The sequence below is a fragment of the Dromaius novaehollandiae genome, chromosome 5, assembly GCF_036370855.1.
Source record: "Dromaius novaehollandiae isolate bDroNov1 chromosome 5, bDroNov1.hap1, whole genome shotgun sequence".
Lineage (NCBI taxonomy): Eukaryota > Metazoa > Chordata > Aves > Casuariiformes > Dromaiidae > Dromaius > Dromaius novaehollandiae.
Genome location: NC_088102.1, coordinates 61,660,398 through 61,678,352, shown reverse-complemented (window position 1 = coordinate 61,678,352; position 17,955 = coordinate 61,660,398). Strand labels below are relative to the sequence as shown.

Below are 17,955 nucleotides of genomic sequence, written 5' to 3'. Positions count from 1 at the left end.
ACATTAGGAAAGATCCTCCCTTAAATTGTCCAGTAAATCTCTGCCTTATTTAACCATAATATTAGTGATATACAATAATCAAGACTCCTCTCAACCTTTATGTTGAATCAAATGTGGACATTTCAAATATGTCTCTTTAAGGTTATTTTCTTCATCTCAGATAATTTTTGTGGCTATTTTATGCAACGTAGGTTGTAAATGCTTAAAAAATGTAAATGCTAGAGCTATGCTCTGGTAATGTAGCATCTGTCTCTCCAACATCAGAGGCAGGGACAAATCACTTCCTTACTCCCACTTTTCAGACCTCTGTTTGCAACTCAAAGATCGTATTAGGTCTTTGGCCACAACATTATACCGAGAGCTCATGTCACTTTGTATGCCCGCTGTACCCCGACAATCCTTTCAGTCTAGAGGAACTTGCCTGCACTTTTTGTTCTTAAATATCTAACTTTGCATTTGCTGTATTAAAAAGTGCCTTTTGTTTTTTGTTCAAGTTACCACCTTGCTGCATCCATATGGAGCCGTTTTGCTAATCTAGTGTCATCCTCACATTTTGCTGCAGTGACTTTATATGTATTTCAAGACTGCTTGAAGTATCAAATAGCAAAGACTCTGCTAGTGATACCAGTAGAAATCCAATAGAAGTTGGTCCTTTAAATAATCATTCTTCACTTATCACTTTTTTTTTTTTGAGAACTGTAATTTAGCCAGTTCTGAATCCATTAAATGTATAGTCAGGGTTATAGCCTACAGTGATATTTTTAATGCAAGGAAGTCTATATTTATTTGCACCATTTTATCACCCAAACTTGAAAACTCATCAAACGGTTAATTACCTTTGTTTTATGATAACTATTTTACATCAAATTGTGTTAACATCGATTTCATTTTATAATTTCATGTCTGAATCCTATTTAAGCTTTTCCTTTTTTTTTTTTCCTGTGACTGATATGAGGATAAATCTTGTTATTCTATTTGCAGACTTTGCATATTGGCACAATATTTCTGTGCACACCATCTTCCTTTTTATTATCATCTTTGATTTAACAGAATTAGCTCCAGGATAGGTTGGGGTGCTCGTGATTCAGCCGTTCACTTAATGTAAAACTCCCTTTGGATTTGTGGGACCTGGTAAGTATGTCCACATTGTAGGGATTTTTTCCAAATTTCTGCTTGATATTTTGCATGCTGTTCATAAAGAAGTACACTGTGTTTGTATAGCTGGAGTCTATTTGGCTGACATCAAAACACCCCTTTTGGCACAGAACAACTGATAACAGCATTTATCAGCTACTACGTTTTTTTGAATATGTAGATAGCATGTAAATTTCTCCAAAATTTTTTAGAGAGATCCGAGTCGTACCCCAGAAAGGCATACAGGCCAACGCTTTGTGGTCAATTCCAAGGGAGTATGCCACTTTATTAAAGCTGATGACTGTTATCTTTGTTACTGTTCCAGCTTTCTGGGAAAAAGACATGATTGCTAATCCCAAGACAATGTGTGAGAATATATGTATCTTCAGGTGTAATTTGTACATGACGTTTAAGGCCTGCAGCATAACATGTCCATCTTTTATGAGATAATTTGAGAAGTTCAGTAATTCTGTCATAGCACTTTTTGGTTATCTACAAGTATTCACACGTAACAGGGAACGTTATCAGGCAGGCTAATCTCTGTAGCATGTATGCATTTTTTTCCATTCTGAGACCAAGCATTTGATGAGGCCTGACTGCCTAAGGGACAATTTTCTCCATTGTTCAGTCCTGGGATTTGAAATTTGTTTTTTAAATTAATTCCTATATCAAATGATGTGTTGCATCTTGCAAGATATTTATTTATGCTTTGGTAGGAGATTTTTTCCCTTTCTGTGACTGCATAAGCTGTTTTAGCTGAAGTATTCACCAATTGCTCTGCCCTGATGGCTAAGCTTAAGTCTCTATTTTGTTGTGCTAATACGATACAAAGAAAGCATCCGACAGAAGCACGTACGTTCAATCTTGATAAAATTTGCGTGTTTAGGATGCCACAGCTCACTAATTCCCTATACTCTGATGTTGGTTGTCATCTGTTAGGCTGCTCCACTCTAACCGCTAGGACATGTATTTTCTTTGATACTTACTATTTCATCTCCCTCTTTAACAATAAGCTACCCATGGCAAACATAATCCATCAACAAATTGTTTGGATTTGTGATAAATTCCCTGTTATCCTCATGGATGTTTCTTCTAGAGCTGGTGCCCAATCCACACAAAATGTCCATCCTGACTGAGTCTTGTATTTATTAATTTCTGTGAACCATTTATACATTTAATCCTGCTGTGAGGTTAGTCACTATAATTACTTCTGGGCTGGCAAAGACGCAAATGCAAACATTCTTGTGAATGCAAGCATTCCTTAACATATAGTATTTTCTACTTCAGAATACTCAGACTCTGGACAACTACTTCCACAATCTTCTGCATAGTTATCTTTTGTCCTCTTCACTTTTGTGTAGAAATGGCAATGGCTTTAGTGATAAGCTTTTGCAACCACAGCATCTCTGCTAACAATGGTTAGCGCCCTGTTGTGCGTCTTGTCTTTGCAGCATTTCACATCTGTATATCTGATGAAGAATCACATAGAGCCAGCGCATCACGAGCCCCTTGTCCTTTGAAGTATATTTTTTGAGAGAGAGAAGATATATTCTGTTTCATAAGTCGTTGATCAGCTTAGAGTCTAAGCAAGTTCTCCACAGTTACAGGCATTATTGCTTTGCTCTTCTCATAGAATGAGCACTGAAAAGATTTGATCTTGTTATCAGTGCTGTGACACAAAAGCATGGAAAAAATGTTGTTGTAGCATTTGTGTCGATATTGAATCTACAGTCTTTCACTTTTACTTAATTTTTTGGCAACATCCAGAATTGGAGTGTGACTGTAGATCGGGGCAGCTCACAGAAGAGTATGACATTATGTCCTGAAATGATGCTACACTACCACTTGGGTCTGCTAAATTTGGTTGTCATGTATGTTTTTTTCTGAGTTTATTTCAAAAACCAGTTTAGTTTCAGAAATGAGGCACTCATTTTCATACTTACAATTAAAAAAAAAAGCTACGTAGTGTAAACTGCAGAAGTTTTTAGCATTATGTAGATAAATCTAGTAATAAGAGAAACTGTGAAATCCATTTTTCAGTCCAGCAACAATCACAGAAAAGTTACATACGACAGAAACTCCATTAAGCTGTTTCATATACAAAGGAAACTCTAGATTAACCTGACTAATGCAAATTTTGCTGGCTGAGATGATACCAGTCACCCAGTTTCAGGCCATTCTCTGGGACGGAGGCCAACGGAGAGAGGATGGCTTTCAAAAGCAGGCTGACTACATCCAGAGTACTTGCTGGGAATGGCCCCTGGCCCATGCTAGCTCCATGTACGGGAAATGTTTGGAAGAGCACTAGCATGTTGGGACGATAAAGGCAATCAAGTTTTACTGTGGCGTTTCCTGAGGCTGAGTTTAATTTAACTAGTATAGCGGTAGTGTCCTTTACCAATTTTCTACTTTGTATCACTTCTAAAGGTTATTAATTCCTATCTGTACCTGCATTTCTGCTTCTCCATTTTATACATAGTTTCTTATAAATAAGTGTGCCTTCACTTGAGAGCTCTTCCGGGATGAGCTTCTAGTGACAGTTCTTTTTTTCTTGATTGTATTATCTAACTGTCCAGTAAACTCCTCTCACAAAATTAACAATAAAATTTTCAAGTATATCGCTGAATGTCATCCTCCAAATAATACATTAATGACTTTGTGTACGACCAGTTTTAGAAATAGCTGTGCACATAACTTATTTACATAAATAGCTTTACTTGTGTAACAGTGACTACTCATGTAAGTAAAATTAGCTCAGTGCCTAAATGCTTGCAGTATAAAGGCTGCAGAGGTGACCCACGGAGGAACAGTTTAGGTAGTCCACTTCCAAGTTTCTGACCAATTCAACCCCTCTGGAAATCATGATTCTGTTTCTATTGAATTTTGCTCACAATCTATGACGCATTTTCGTGATCTTAAAAGGTTTTTTTTTCTGTATTTTTGTTAAAACTAGCAGAACACAACGCCAGATCTCCTTCCCGAAACGCTCCAAAGCTGTCTGCATCCTGCGCACATACCTTTAGGGGAGACCTGTGCCTCCGCACGTCCCTTTCTCCTCACAACTCCCCCAAATCACTCCGGAAACAGCGTGCGCGCCCAGCACACCTGCTGCGGGCGGTATTTTCGGTAAAACGCCTGGCTCTGCTTAATCTTAACGTGACCGAGCCGCTAAACGCCGAGCCCGGCCTCCCCTCCTTTGCTGCTGCCGCCGCCGCCGCACCGCCATCCGCGGAGCTCCAGGGCCGCCTCGGCGGCGGGGGAGGGCGGCGGCCCCTCCTCTCTCCCCTCCTCCCCCCTCCCCTGCGCGGGCGGGGCGGCGCGGCCCCCTACAAGGCCCGCGGCCTCCCGCCGCCCGGGCTGGCCGAGCGGGCGGCCGTTGGGCGCGCGGCGGCGGCCGTTGGGCGCGCGCGGACTACAGCTCCCGTGGCGCCGCGCGCGGCGGGGGGGCGGGGCGCGCGGCGGAAGGGGCGTCGCCGGGTGGCGGCGGCGGGGGGCAGCTCTATCCGGGCCTTTGGCGCTCCCCTTCCTTTCGCGCCGGCGGCCGCTGCGAGGCGGCGGGTCCATGTGCGCACGGCGCGGCGCGGCCCCGGCCCCGGCCCCTGCCCTCCGCCCCGCCGCCCCCCGCCGCCGCCATGGACCCCAGCGCCATCATCGAGGCCCTGCGGGGCACCATGGACCCGGCGCTGCGGGAGGCCGCCGAGCGGCAGCTCAACGAGGTGAGGGCGGCGCGGGCCCGGCGCGCCGGGCAGGGCGGCGGGGCGCGGGGCAGGCCGGCGCGGCGCGGCGCGGCCCGCCGGGCGGGGATGGCGGAGGCCGCGGGAGCGGGGCGCGGCGGGGGCGGGCGGGCCCGGCCTGGTGTGGCGGCGGCGGCCGGGCCCGGCGCGGCGCGGCGGGGCGCGCATTGTCCCCGCACATGGCAGCGGCCGGGCCGCGCTGGGCCGGCGGCGCGGGGAGCCCGGTGCGGTGGCGCGGGCGCCGCCGGTGCGTGCGGTGCGGTGCGGTGCGGGGCAGCGCGGACAGGGCCCGGGCCAGACGTGTCATGCGGGCGGACCGCGTTCCCCCGTGGGGCTGGGCCGTGACGAAACCGGCAGGTCCCGGTCCCGCGGTCTGGGTTTGGGAGGACTTTCCGTTTTGTGTCGTTCCGCCTGAGAGACAGAACTTTCCTCCGCGGTCGGGGTGCAGCCCGGGACCCCGCTCCGGTGCCCGCCCTGGCAGGCGGCGGCCGAGATCAAGGCTGAGCCCGTGCGGCCGCTCTCGTGTTGCCTTTGGTCGGGCTCTTCCATAAACGCTGTTCTTTGTTGGTCCTGAGCAGACCTCGGGCCTCGCAGCGTACTTCTGGTGGAGCAGATGTTTAGTGAGTGCAGATAAAAGTGGGCCACATGATCTGCTGGCAGTAGGAAAACTTTCAAAAACTGAACATGCTGCTCCTCACACTATGGGAAAGAGTAATTAGGCCAATCTCCTGCGAGTCATTTAATAAGCGAGTGACAGATATATGCTAGGTGCATTTGAAATCTGTAGCTGTGAAACTATTCAGTGACTACATTAGGTTTGCATAAAGTAATTGGCTGTCTTTTCCGTTTACTTGTGTACAAACCATTTTAGTGTTTCTTATTTAAACCGAAAGTAGTATAATTGCCTATGAAGACAAATAATATGTATGTAAAAACTTAAACTGTCTCCAGAATGCTTTTTTTTTTGGAGTGTGTGTTCCATGCATGTCAATATCTATACATAGTAACTTGCTTCAAATCTATTCTAGCTATTTTCTGCAGGCTTTGAGTTGCTGAACGTTCAGGAAATTACACTCTGCCATTGGGGTTCTTCAGCGAAGCATCGTGCTCACCATCAACTGACTTTTTTTTCTCCACACTTTTGGATGAAAACATGGCCGTCTATTTATTCCGTACTACAAAAGTATTAAATTGGTACATAAGTATAAATATCTGTGCCTCCTTAAAAACACTGGCCATCAGTGAATCAGTGTGTAAAAATCCTTTATAATTTAAAATGTAGTTTCACTGATCTTTCACAGAGCTTTTGTGATAAAAAATAGTTCCGTTAAACCCTAAATCTGCAAGCTCTTGTACACGTGTGTAGTTTTATTCATGTGTGGTCTTGGTTTTGGATAGTTGTACTGAAGTCAGCTATGCATTTGCTTGCAGGATGCTGGTCTAACTTTGTTCCCATTAGAGCAATTGTGTTTTCAGTTAATATTTTAGATAAATAATTTCATCTGTCAAGATGAAATCATATAGCAGTGAACAATCTTCTTGCAGGTGAGCAGGGACACACAAGCATTTTTGTAATTTAAGTCTAATGGTTGTTGCTAGTTGACCTTTCATTTTAATTTGGCTGAAGTGCCTCTTATGGGCTGACGAGACTAGTTTTCAGTAGAATGATTGTTTTACCTTATCAGAAAAGAGAATGAGTTTCAGTCAATAATTGATACTCCTAATTAGTGGAAGAGTTAAATATCTAGTTCTGCCTTCATTGTATCCTGTCAACCAGCAAAGTTTCCAAAGACTGGAGAAAGGGACTGGGGTGTATATTTTTTGATTCATCCAGGCCTTGTTAATCCTTCTTTGACCTTGGCCAAGTCATGAATTGTTCTATGCTTTCTTCTTTTTTTCCACTAAATTTTATTGAGTTCTATTGACTGAATGTAAGATGCTGTGAGAACTTTCAGAGTTGAAAGGTGCTAAAAAAATTGCAGGTATCAGGGTTCTTAATTTCTTTGGTTTTACTTTCTTCACTAGGAAAATAATCTTAGGGAATGATACTACTAGCCTTTGTATCCTGCAGCTTCTCATCTAATTGCCAGCTGATGGTATACCCTTAGGAGTTGGGTGTTTGCCTGTCTCTGTATTAGAGGAAAGTTATGTTTTACAGGGACTTAGAAGCAGACTCTTCAAGTAAGTGACTGGAAAGCAGCAGGAAGTCTTCATTGCCTTTTGAAACAGTCTTTTTACAGTGTGAATAAAGTGTTTCCCAGAAATGGTGATGAAAATAGATATTTTTAACAATGCAGCTATGGAATGACACTCTGAAAACAATACACAGTGTTGTTTCATCTCTTCATATCAACGTATTTATGAAGATGTAGTTGGTAGACAGTACCATCCTTGCAGGTTTCTACATTGTAATTCCAGAGAATTATTGATGATGTATTTTAATCTAATTACTTTATATATATATATATATATATACACACACACACACACACACACACACACACTATATATATAGTTTAGCTATTATGTAAATTTTGTGAGTGTCTGAGATTAACCCCTGTGCATAGGAGCTACTAAGGCATCCTTTTAGAGTAGCAACCTAAATTTTGTGCCTGATAATGTTTTTTTGTTTGTTTTAAAAAAAGTAGCTGCCTGTAACTCTTGTTTTGGTAAGTCAAAGTTTAACAGTTTGTTTAGGAAACTTATTCTGTTGCTCTACTGAAAAAGTACTTTTCAGAGGTTATATATTGCCTTTTTCATATTCTAAAATGCAAGCAACAGGGGAAAGAAAAATGCTTGAGCTTGTTGACTGGTCACCATAGCATGCTATCAGTTTAGCAGAGTGCTGCAGGGTCTAGTTTAGTGTCTTTTATTTCCTGCTCTGTTGATATAAATGTCAGAATGGTGGAATAATTAAATAAAGTGATTGGACTCTAGCTATTGGGAGCTTTGGAGTGAAAGGTTATAAAAGGGAAAAAGGAAGCTCCTTTCTTCATGACTTTCATCCAAGAATCTCCAAATATTGACCAAATGCTATGTTTCGGACACTTTGGGTTAGGTATTTGTAGCGTTGTCTGCATTTATTTTACGTGGGAGTTTTAACATGGTTTTCAGGTATGACTATAGCTACATACTATAGTATATATAAAACCAAGAATAGAGCACGAGTATTCAGGCTCTGTCTGATTTTCAGATCATGCATTTTTTTTCCTTCAAGATGTTAGCATGACATGTTACTAAAAATACTTCACTGTTTTCACTTCCCTTATTTTCACTTCCTTTATTTTCCGTTTATATGTTTTGGTATGCGTTAGATGAGAGGTGCGGTGGGAAAAAATGGCTTGAAGATTGTGCGTTTCAAGGCTGGTCCAACACCAGAAATCCCCTTGGGGGCAGTAAGGAACCAAAGGAGCTTTGTCTTCATTAGGAAAAAGTTATTTTCTTGACTCATGTTAGCCAGCACGAGGTAAAATCCTAGCAGAGACAGGGCAACTTGTCACTTTCTCATAACTTAGCAAATAGTTGCTGTGTGTGCTTAGCTGGCGTTTGCGAAGAGCACATTCCTTTTCCTCTGTGAACAGAAGAACTAACAGGCTTCAGTACTTGCAGGCAGTATTTCAGTGAAATGAGCATCAAATATATTTGCAAGATTTGATATGCGTGTGTGTAGTTTTCTAGACCTTAAACTTTGTTTTACATATAAAGCGTAGCTGCATAGGAGCTGGCAGAAATGGCTTGCGAAAACCTGAGGTCAGAATGACTTCCATACCTGCTGAGTTCTTAAAACAGAACTGAAAGCGTAGTTTGCTGATTCAGCATGGCCTTTCAGTTCCTGACCTTACCTTGCTATAAGAAAACAAAACTGTTTTATCTCAGTGTAGTAGTTGTGTTCACCTAGTACTGTTATGGGGTAGATAAAATATTTCATGTAGACTTTTCAGAATTGGGACGGAGGAGATGTACTGGATTAGTATTTTTCGTCTCTTAAAAAAAGTGTAATCTCTATTTAAATGTGTGCTACTTTGAAATAACTGTGTAAATAACCTAGTGTTCAAGTTCAGGAACCTATAGCAAATACTTTAGTACCTCTCTGATTTACTTTTTTGGTAACAGGTGAAGAGATACCTATAGGGGTGTCTGATTACAGTATGTTAGATACTTAACATATAAGAAGAACACATGGAGGTCTTTCAGCTGAGATGAAGCTGCTTGTTTTTATCATTTAGCACCATGAAGGCTTTGTGTAAAATATTAATTCTGGTATAAAAGATGAATGTAACTGACTTTAGTGGATATCATTAGTGGGAAAGGTGCTTTTGTGAGTCATAATTGACTGTGGGTAGTTATGTATGCCATATGTTGGTCTTTTTAATATTTCCCTCAAACTTCAGATTGTGCAGCTGGCATGACAATTGTCATAATAAAATTGTGTTTTAGCACATACCTAAGGAACCAGCTCTGCTAGGAAAAAGTGCAATGAAATATGCACAAAGATTGTATGTTCTAGAAAACTGATTGATATTAACAGTCAGTGGTGCAACGTTTGTGGTCTGATAGAATACATTCCTCAGCTGGTAAGGCTGCATAGCAAAGATTGCTCTTGGGAAAAGTCCCTGAATTCTTTGGCTCTTAGACAACAGAAAGTCATACCAGTGACACGGCATGTTGGAGCATTTGTAAGGGGGAAAGACTTTAGATCAGTTTTTTATTAAATGTTGAGTTACATGTCAGGAAATAGACTTTGAAAAAAAGAAAAATGGTTCTGCCACAGTCAGTTTTCACTGTACTATTTTTTATATATATCTATATAAAATGCATGTATGTAAAGGGTATCTGTTAACAAGGAACATGAGAATAAGAGATGAAGTTTTCCTGATGCCAAAACTTTAAAGTCATAGAAATTGTTTCTGTTCTCTATACACTTCAGGTTATGTAATAGAAACCATTGTGAAATCCTGGTTTTAATTCTTGCTTGCTGGAGCCATGCAAATTCTGTATAGAGTGATGGTACTTGCCAGTGGCTTTCACTTCTGTGCTATCAATGTGTCTGATCCTTCTGAAGACTGGGGCACTTATATGCCAGCAGAATCCTCTATGTGCAGATAGTTGCCTGATGGTCATTTAATGCATCTTTGTTTGCAGCTCACCTTGCTTTTAATCATGTATCCTGGTTGATCACATGCTCTTAAAACAAAAGCCAGTATTTGTACAGAATAAATACCTAAAACAGAACTTTTTTTTTAAGCAATGGTGTCAGTGAACAGGAACATGGTATCCTGAGAGGCAGCCGTCTCTCCAGCCATGGAGAGTGAAAATTCTAAAAATTACAATGGCTAAAATGGATGTGTATTCAGTAGTTTTTATGCCATAGTTATGAACTCTGCACGTATGTGGTGATTCTCATCTTACAGTTGATTTGTATCTGAGTACCAGGAAAATGCTGGCTGATCTGGTAATTTCCAGTTTGATTTTTTTGAAGAGAGGGAGCGAGTGACTGGTTTTTTAGAGTCAGAGGTTTAACTTGACCTTTCAGTACACGTGTACCTTCATAAATTGTAGTAGTGGTCCTTACTCCTCTCCAAATTTGTTGTTTGGGAATCTACGTTCCATTCAGTGGTATGGGAAGTGTTGTTGTGGAGACTTTGGGAATCCTTTATAATTCACAAAGAATGCATAGAAGTCATGTAGCTGTCTGAACTTAGTTATGAACTGAGTGGATTAAGAGGAGATATGTTTGAAAAGTACAATTTATCTTATATGTCATCTTGGATTAAAGTCGCATCTAGTCTGAATCTCGACTTTGAACCACTTTAAAGGTGATAAGGTGGCTCAGCTTCCTGGTCGGTTTGGTGGCTGCTGCTCCAGATGTTAATAAGGATGCTAATTGTAAGATTTTAGAAAAGCAAGATGATGGTATAGATGTTGTGGTGCTAGCCTTTTAAATTCATTATAGCTCATAGAAACCAGTGAAAATGTATCAATTCCACATTCTAATATAATCAGTATTTTAGGAAGCTTCTGCAGCTTGCTACAATTGTAGTCTCAGTCCTGATTTTTTTTAATGAAGGAAAGATTATTCTTTGGTATTGATAGTATTAAACTTCAGCGTGTGGCAGTTTCTTTCCACATTGCTGTCTTAACTTTTAGTTGCTTTTTAATTTTGAAGCACTTAAATTTTTGTGTTCAGTTTGTTTCTATTTTCCCTTTAGTTTCTTGATAGCTCTTAAGTAATTTCCATAATTTTCATTGAAACGGCCCTGTTATAGCAGCTTTAATTTTAAGAATAATTGTCATTCATCACAAAGAAAGGAGAAGAATCCTTCATTTTCAAAATTCTAGGATTAAATAACAGTATAACCTTTTTAATTTCCAAACATGAAGTACACTGCAAATAATTTTCATTATTAAAAAAGTAGCTGGTCAGATTATCACATTCATTGTGGAAAGACATCATTTTGCAGTTTTAAGTCTTCTTTATGTAGACTGTAATATGACCTTAGTCATAGGTGAGTTAAAGGTTATTGAAACTGAAATCTTGCTTCAGCAAGATCATAATAACACATTTAAGTACAGGAGCACTTCCATTCACATTAATGTTAGTTATGTAATTTTGAGTACCATGCTAAATTACAGTCTAATGTTATTTGGTACATGTTGTAAAAGAAATATGTCTTAATGCTACTTAAGTGGAGAAGGAACTGACCAATACTAGAGTTGTGATAGAAATTCGTACAAGTAATTTTATTCAAAATTTATTTATTCTACCATTTCCTTGATAGTTCAAAGCAAACGGTTATTTTCATTTGAAAATGTATTTGCTTCTCAGAACATGGGGGTTATCAGCGAGACATGAGTCAGAAAGATGCATGCTCATATTGCAGTATCAGTTACTCCCAATTCATCAAGGCATACTCTACAAATAAACATTTCAGTTGCACCAGATGCTAGTGTTGCTTTTGTGGGTTTTCTGTAGTCTGTAGATTTTGAGTGCATGTAATGAATATGCAAAACACCATTTTAGCATCTCAGGGAGATTTTTAAAAGTGAAGTTCATTCCTCATTTAAAATCGGTTTTGAATGAGAGGAGGATGACTAGAAGACAAGCTATATTAAACTAATTTCAGTACAAATATGTGAAGGAATTTCAAGTCCTGTGTTGTCCCTTTTACATACATCTACGTTACAATGTTTAGGAGATCCTTCTTGGAGGAAGCTGAGGTTGGAGAGAAACATCTGGTGCTGCAGGAGCTTGCTGGCCCTCCACGTGCTTAGGAGGGATGTCGACATCGTTTGATACGGACAAGGGTCCTTAGTCCTCCTAAAGGAAGGGAACGATAATTTCTGATTGTCTGTTTCTCCTTATGGTGTTGATTTGCCCTGCTGCAGTAACTGAGACATTCTTTTATTTTTGATAAAGTGGATAGTGTTATTTTGATGGTTTTCAAAGTACTAATTCCTTTGGTTGGTATAGGAAGCAATGAACTGAATAATAAGTAGGCAAGAGATATTTTCCTAGGAATTTCATGGATTAAGGAGTTTAGACCTATGAAATTACGCTGATACAAGTGCTTCGAAGAACATGTGAAACCATATTGACAAATTACTGAAGGCAGAAATGTATCTTGGCGATTTGAATCGTAGAATGCTGGAATAATTTAAGTTAGAAGGGACCTCTGGAGATCATCTGGTCCAATGCCTTGAAGCACGGACAATTTTGAAGCTGAATGGGGTTGATCAGGAACCTTATGCAGTTGAGTTTTGAATATCTCAAAGGCTGGATATTCCACAGCCTCTCTGGGCAGCCTGTTTCAGTGCTTGACCAGTCTTATTGTGAAGATTTTAATTTTTTCTTTTTGTAAAATCCAAATTTTCTATGCAGCAGCTTGCGTCCATTGCCTGTTGACATTGAGGAAGATGACATTGCTTTCTAAGTATAAAATGTTATAGAAGTTTTTTAAGGATTAAAATTCACTTCTTCCAGGGAAATTCGTTTAATCTATTGTGGTTTTGGTGCTTATGAAAAGAGAGTAAAGGATGCTGTAATAATGTTAAGGTTAGTTTCCTAGTACTGAAAATAGAATAGAACATTTGGAGTATCAGTGACATTCTCATTATTGTAAGAAAAATCCCGTTATGTTTTTTTAAGTGAACTGTTGGAAATCCTTGCAAACTCATCACTCTGATGTCCCTCCATACTGTTGGTTTGCCCTTGTATAGGAATCCTAACAGTTACCTCAGTAATACATTGATGGTCACTTGAAGCCATTTTTATCAGCAAGATGAACTGAGTTGGATGTGCTTGGTTAAGGCTGAGCTTAGTTTTTAAACATAGTTGCCATCTGTTGCTTAGATTATTATATAATGAATTCACCTGATGTTTAAGGTCACAATGTAAAATTGCTACACTTGGGGGTTTTGTGGCTATTTAGATATTTTTTTTCAAGAATTTGTTCCGAATGAAGAACTTTTTCAGTGACTGTAAAAGGCTGAATTCTGGAGCCTGTTTAGTGAATTCTTCCCCTCTAACCTCTTAAGCAGTAAGATTTTTCCACCACCACTCTGTCTTCAGAATATAGTGAGCACAAAATTTTGGCATGCTTTGTGTGTCAGCGAAGAACTGTGATGTCGTTTGAATTGTTGGTATTGTATTGATTGCGCTACATCATTATAAAAATACTGCAAAGCTTACAGGAGCGTTCTACAACTAAAACTTGACAAACTATGACTAAATAATGTTTCGATTTTTTTGACTTTGTTTGTTTTGCTCTGCAGGCTCATAAGTCGGTGAACTTTGTTTCAACTCTGCTTCAGATCACTATGTCGGAGCAACTGGATTTACCAGTGAGACAGGCAGGCAAGTTTTCAAATCTTTTTTCATTGTATCCCTTAATTGCACATACACACAAGTACACATGCAGATACAGTTTAAAGAACACTTATGGTTGTAATCCCAAACACTCAAAAGTTAGGAGTTGTCAGAATTAGTTGTCTTTCTCAGAAACTAGTTCTGATCTTTGGGAAAACAGAATGACACTACCCTTGGCCCAGGAAGGTAATGTAACCTTGCACTAGCAACTTCAATGTTTTCAAATATTAGAAGTAGAAGAAAAAAAATTCTGTCATGTGAGACCCTGTTGATTTGCACATGAGCCATCAGCAAAATCGGATGTTGAATGCTGGCAATTTTTAGCAATCACCTTAAAGCTATTAGGATTAGTTGGAGATTTCTAATACAATACTCTGGTTTCAGACAGTTCAGGTAATGTGATCTTGGTCACTTATTTGGATCTTCCAGCTAGTAAACTATTCTAGTTTGTAACATGAGCCTAGCTTGCATTTTTATCTTATTACTTTCGGATAGCTTTTAGAAGATAAGTGTCAAAAGGGTCCATAATTAACATATTTAAAATGCAAAAAAAAAGGAGGAGATTTGGAAAAAAGCTCTGAAAATTCACTCTCACTGTAAGCCAATTAAAAGATGAAGCAGTCTGTAGAGAGTGGAGCCAACTCATATAACTCACTGTTTACAAACAGTGCACGTTTTGCAAAGCAGTTAGTGGCTTGATAAATTCCACTGAGGACAAACTGAAGTCTGCATCAGTTAAATGTTGTCATGGCACATATCTGCTGAGTGTTTCTTATCTTTTGCACTGCAGTGCATGATTGTGGTTATGTTTTAGTGTGAAATTTAGAATGACTCACATTCAGAAAAAGTTTGGATATTTTTTGTATTTGAGGTTTCTGATTCTTTTGATCTTTTTACCTTTAGTTTTAACTTAGAACTAATTAACCTCTGATCTGTATTTCTGGGACTTGGATCATTATATATATTCTTTTGTAGCTCAGTTTGTTTTGAGGAAGGAGGGTGGTTCCTAGTTGCAGAAAACGTGAAAAGAGCAGAAGAAACATTCTTGATGAGAATTTTGGTTTGTAAGCAGATATACATAGGCAGGCTTGATTCAGCATGTTAACTGCTGAAAAGGTTAATTTCTGCATTATTTCCACATGAACAGAACTGTAGGGCATGGTTTCTGAATCTTTATGGTGGTGAAATAACTGCATGCAAAATTTGGGAAGAGAATTCAGTTTATGGATTTGTATATAGAATTAGATTAATAGTAGCTTTGCTACAAGTTTGTTTGTAATTTGAGTTTTCTTTTTGCATTTTGTAAGTCCTTTTCTTTTCAAGTGCTGTAATCTATATTCTGCCACATAAGCAGTTTGGACTTGGTTGACGAATGGCAAAAGCAGGCGTTTATGCCAGCAAACTGATTGCTACAAAATGCTGTGGCCTATAATCTTTGTATAGAGCAGTTCTGTTTCTCTAATGTTCCCTCCTATATCCCAAATATAGTTACCTTTTTTTGCTTACAGAATAAAAGGGAATATTTTAGATAGTCATTAGCTTTGTTTTAATGAAAGTAGTGAGAAAATAATTATAAACGGTTTTACAGAGGTGTATTGCTCAAAGTTCCACAAGCTTTTATCTGTAGCACAGATGAAAGCAAAATGTTTAGTATTTTCATACTAAAACGCATTCTTTACTGGACTAAATATGTAGACATCACAATAAATGGATAAGAAATAGCAATATAGTAAATTAATAGGTTAATAATTTGCTTGTTTTATGTATATATGTATTGTATGCATGTTTTATTTATATATGTATTCCTTGTTAGAAATGGCCAGTGCAGTTGCCTGTTTCAATATGCTTGGTTTTAAAATAGATTCATCTGCAGAGTGAGTGATTTTTTTTGTACTTTGAATGGCTATTGATTGATTTGCTGCTTTTATCTGACAGGGGTTATCTACTTGAAAAATATGATAACCCAGTATTGGCCCGATCGGGAAACTGCACCAGGAGAGATTCCACCTTACTCCATCCCAGAAGAAGATAGACACTGTATTCGTGAAAATATTGTAGAAGCCATTATTCACTCTCCCGAGCTGATTAGGTATACAGTTTTAACCTTTTTCTGAATTGGTCATGGTTTCGGACCTTTTTGTAACTAAGATCACCTACATTTAAAGTATTATTGTCATACACTGTTGTATCTTAAGCGTAGAAATAATGTAGACAGAAAAACACTTTTCAGTTTGTGCAGGATATAGAAATTTACTAATACAAAATCCTTTAAACTCTCTATCACTTCCTTTTATGAAGTTCCTCAAATGGAGATTAATGCATAAAGTGCAGAAGCCAAAGTGGGGGACTAACTTCACCTTCAAAACAAAACTTGAAATAAGTCTGAATTCAGGCAAAATTATCTGTTTCATCACCACAAAATTATTGTTAAAATAATAGTAGGAGTTAATTTAACCATTGTGCATTTGATTTCCAGAGTACAGCTTACTACTTGCATTCACCATATTATCAAGCATGATTATCCTAGTCGTTGGACTGCAGTTGTGGAGAAAATTGGTTTTTATCTTCAGTCTGACAACAGTGCTTGTTGGCTTGGAATTCTTCTCTGTCTTTATCAACTTGTGAAAAACTATGAGTAAGTTGTGTTTACCAATTAAAATAGCAGAATGGATACGCTTGTGTATTTCTTGTGTTCTGTATGTATATTAGTGTAAAATTGCATGTTGGATTGAGCAAAGGTGATAGAAGTCCAAGTTTAGTAACTACTGTTGACTACTTGCTACACAGATGTTGGCTTATACGTTGTCTCCACCAGGAGAGTCCAGAAAAATGCCTCCAGTAAAGGTTTGAGAACAGAAAAAAAGGGTGTCTGGAAAGCGTAATTTGGTAATTGCTTTATATGGATTGAAGTGGTATATTAATATAAGCTGCATAGTAATAAGAAAGTCTGCTCAAAACCATGACATTTACAGAAAACAGTTATTTTTTCAAACTAGTTTTAGACTCTTAAGCAATTCGTACTCTAGGTATCTGCAGAAAATGTTAACATATAAAGGTTTCAGAGTGTGAAATCTCGAATTCTAAGAAATGTCAGAATTAGTTGACTCCGACCTTGGTTCTGTCATATGTTTTGATAGCCTCATCCAGTCTGTCATAGGAAATCTATATCAAAGCCCACCATTCTCCTATATGCGTGGCACTGGGCGGGGATGCAGGAGGACGTTCTTTGCTCTGTATTTTGTGGTTGCTCAGAGCTCTAAAGATGAAGTTGCTCTTTGAGGAGTTAAGTGGAGCTTAGCAGGTGTTGCTGGCATGTAGGAGGCTCATTCAGAGAGAAGAGGTGCAGCCCTGGAGTCTGGGAATTGTGGTAGTGCAGCTGGAGGAGTCCACAACCTAAAATCATTTGAAACACTGTTATATGTAACATTATTGTTTCAGATACTTTATTTAAAATGTCGTATTGCATGTGAATTAGTGTAAAAGAGATGAATATTGATTCCTCAAAAAATCCTTATTTATAGGGATGCTATAAAGACCATAATAACACATTTCAGTCTTTTCTGGTGCTGAAAACTGCAAGTTCTGCTAGGAAAGGAAAATAAACTTCATAATTTCTCACTTGATTTTCAAAATAAATGTTTTTATATGAATGCACAGCAGAGATCTATGAGATATAAAACATCAAGTGTTTATTGGCAAGGTAGTGAATTATGAAGCTTACCATAATCCTTATTTAAGGAAGAATTTTGATATGAGCACAGTCATCACATGATTAAGTGTAGTTATCAGGTTTGTTCATAATCTTAGCTGATCAAACACTTTAGCTGAGGCCAACAACCATTTGTACTTGATTAGTTTTCTAGTGAAGGCAACAAGGGTCAGTTTTGCAAATTGTGTACCAGTATGTATATTTTATTGAGGGACAATATGGGTGTAAGCAGGTCTGTAAAATCCATGTAATTTTTTTTTGGAAAAAACAAACAAACAAAACTTTCTGCATAATGTTATGACTTGGGTCAAGTTGTTGCTGCTTGAGTCATGAGAATCTTTTGCTGTTGAAAACCCATCCCCGCCTTTTTCTTAATGTGGAAGGTAAGTATGTTGGGACTTCTAAATATCTTTTCTCCAGATCCAGCAAACAAATTCAAACGACTCTTTGTAGAGTCATTTTTTTCCTGTTTTTTTTAGTTACATCTATTGGGGAAATTAGGAATTGAGTTT

At 39.0% G+C, this 17,955-nt stretch overlaps 2 protein-coding genes across 2 annotated transcripts in view; one reads left to right on the top strand and one right to left on the bottom strand.

The window, feature by feature from the left end:
* TMEM41B (transmembrane protein 41B) overlaps window positions 1-4,415 on the bottom strand; it is a 32,347-nt gene extending 27,932 nt beyond the window's left edge. The window contains exon 1 of the mRNA XM_026104429.2: window positions 4,152-4,415. The gene's annotated coding sequence lies outside the window, so the exon portion shown is untranslated. The remainder of the gene's footprint in view (window positions 1-4,151) is intronic.
* Window positions 4,416-4,616: 201 nt separating this feature from the next.
* IPO7 (importin 7) overlaps window positions 4,617-17,955 on the top strand; it is a 38,953-nt gene continuing 25,614 nt past the window's right edge. The window contains exons 1-4 of the mRNA XM_064513028.1: window positions 4,617-4,850; window positions 13,641-13,722; window positions 15,670-15,823; window positions 16,211-16,369. Of these exons, the coding sequence (XP_064369098.1) occupies window positions 4,767-4,850; window positions 13,641-13,722; window positions 15,670-15,823; window positions 16,211-16,369 (479 nt within the window). The 5' untranslated portion in view covers window positions 4,617-4,766. The remainder of the gene's footprint in view (window positions 4,851-13,640; window positions 13,723-15,669; window positions 15,824-16,210; window positions 16,370-17,955) is intronic.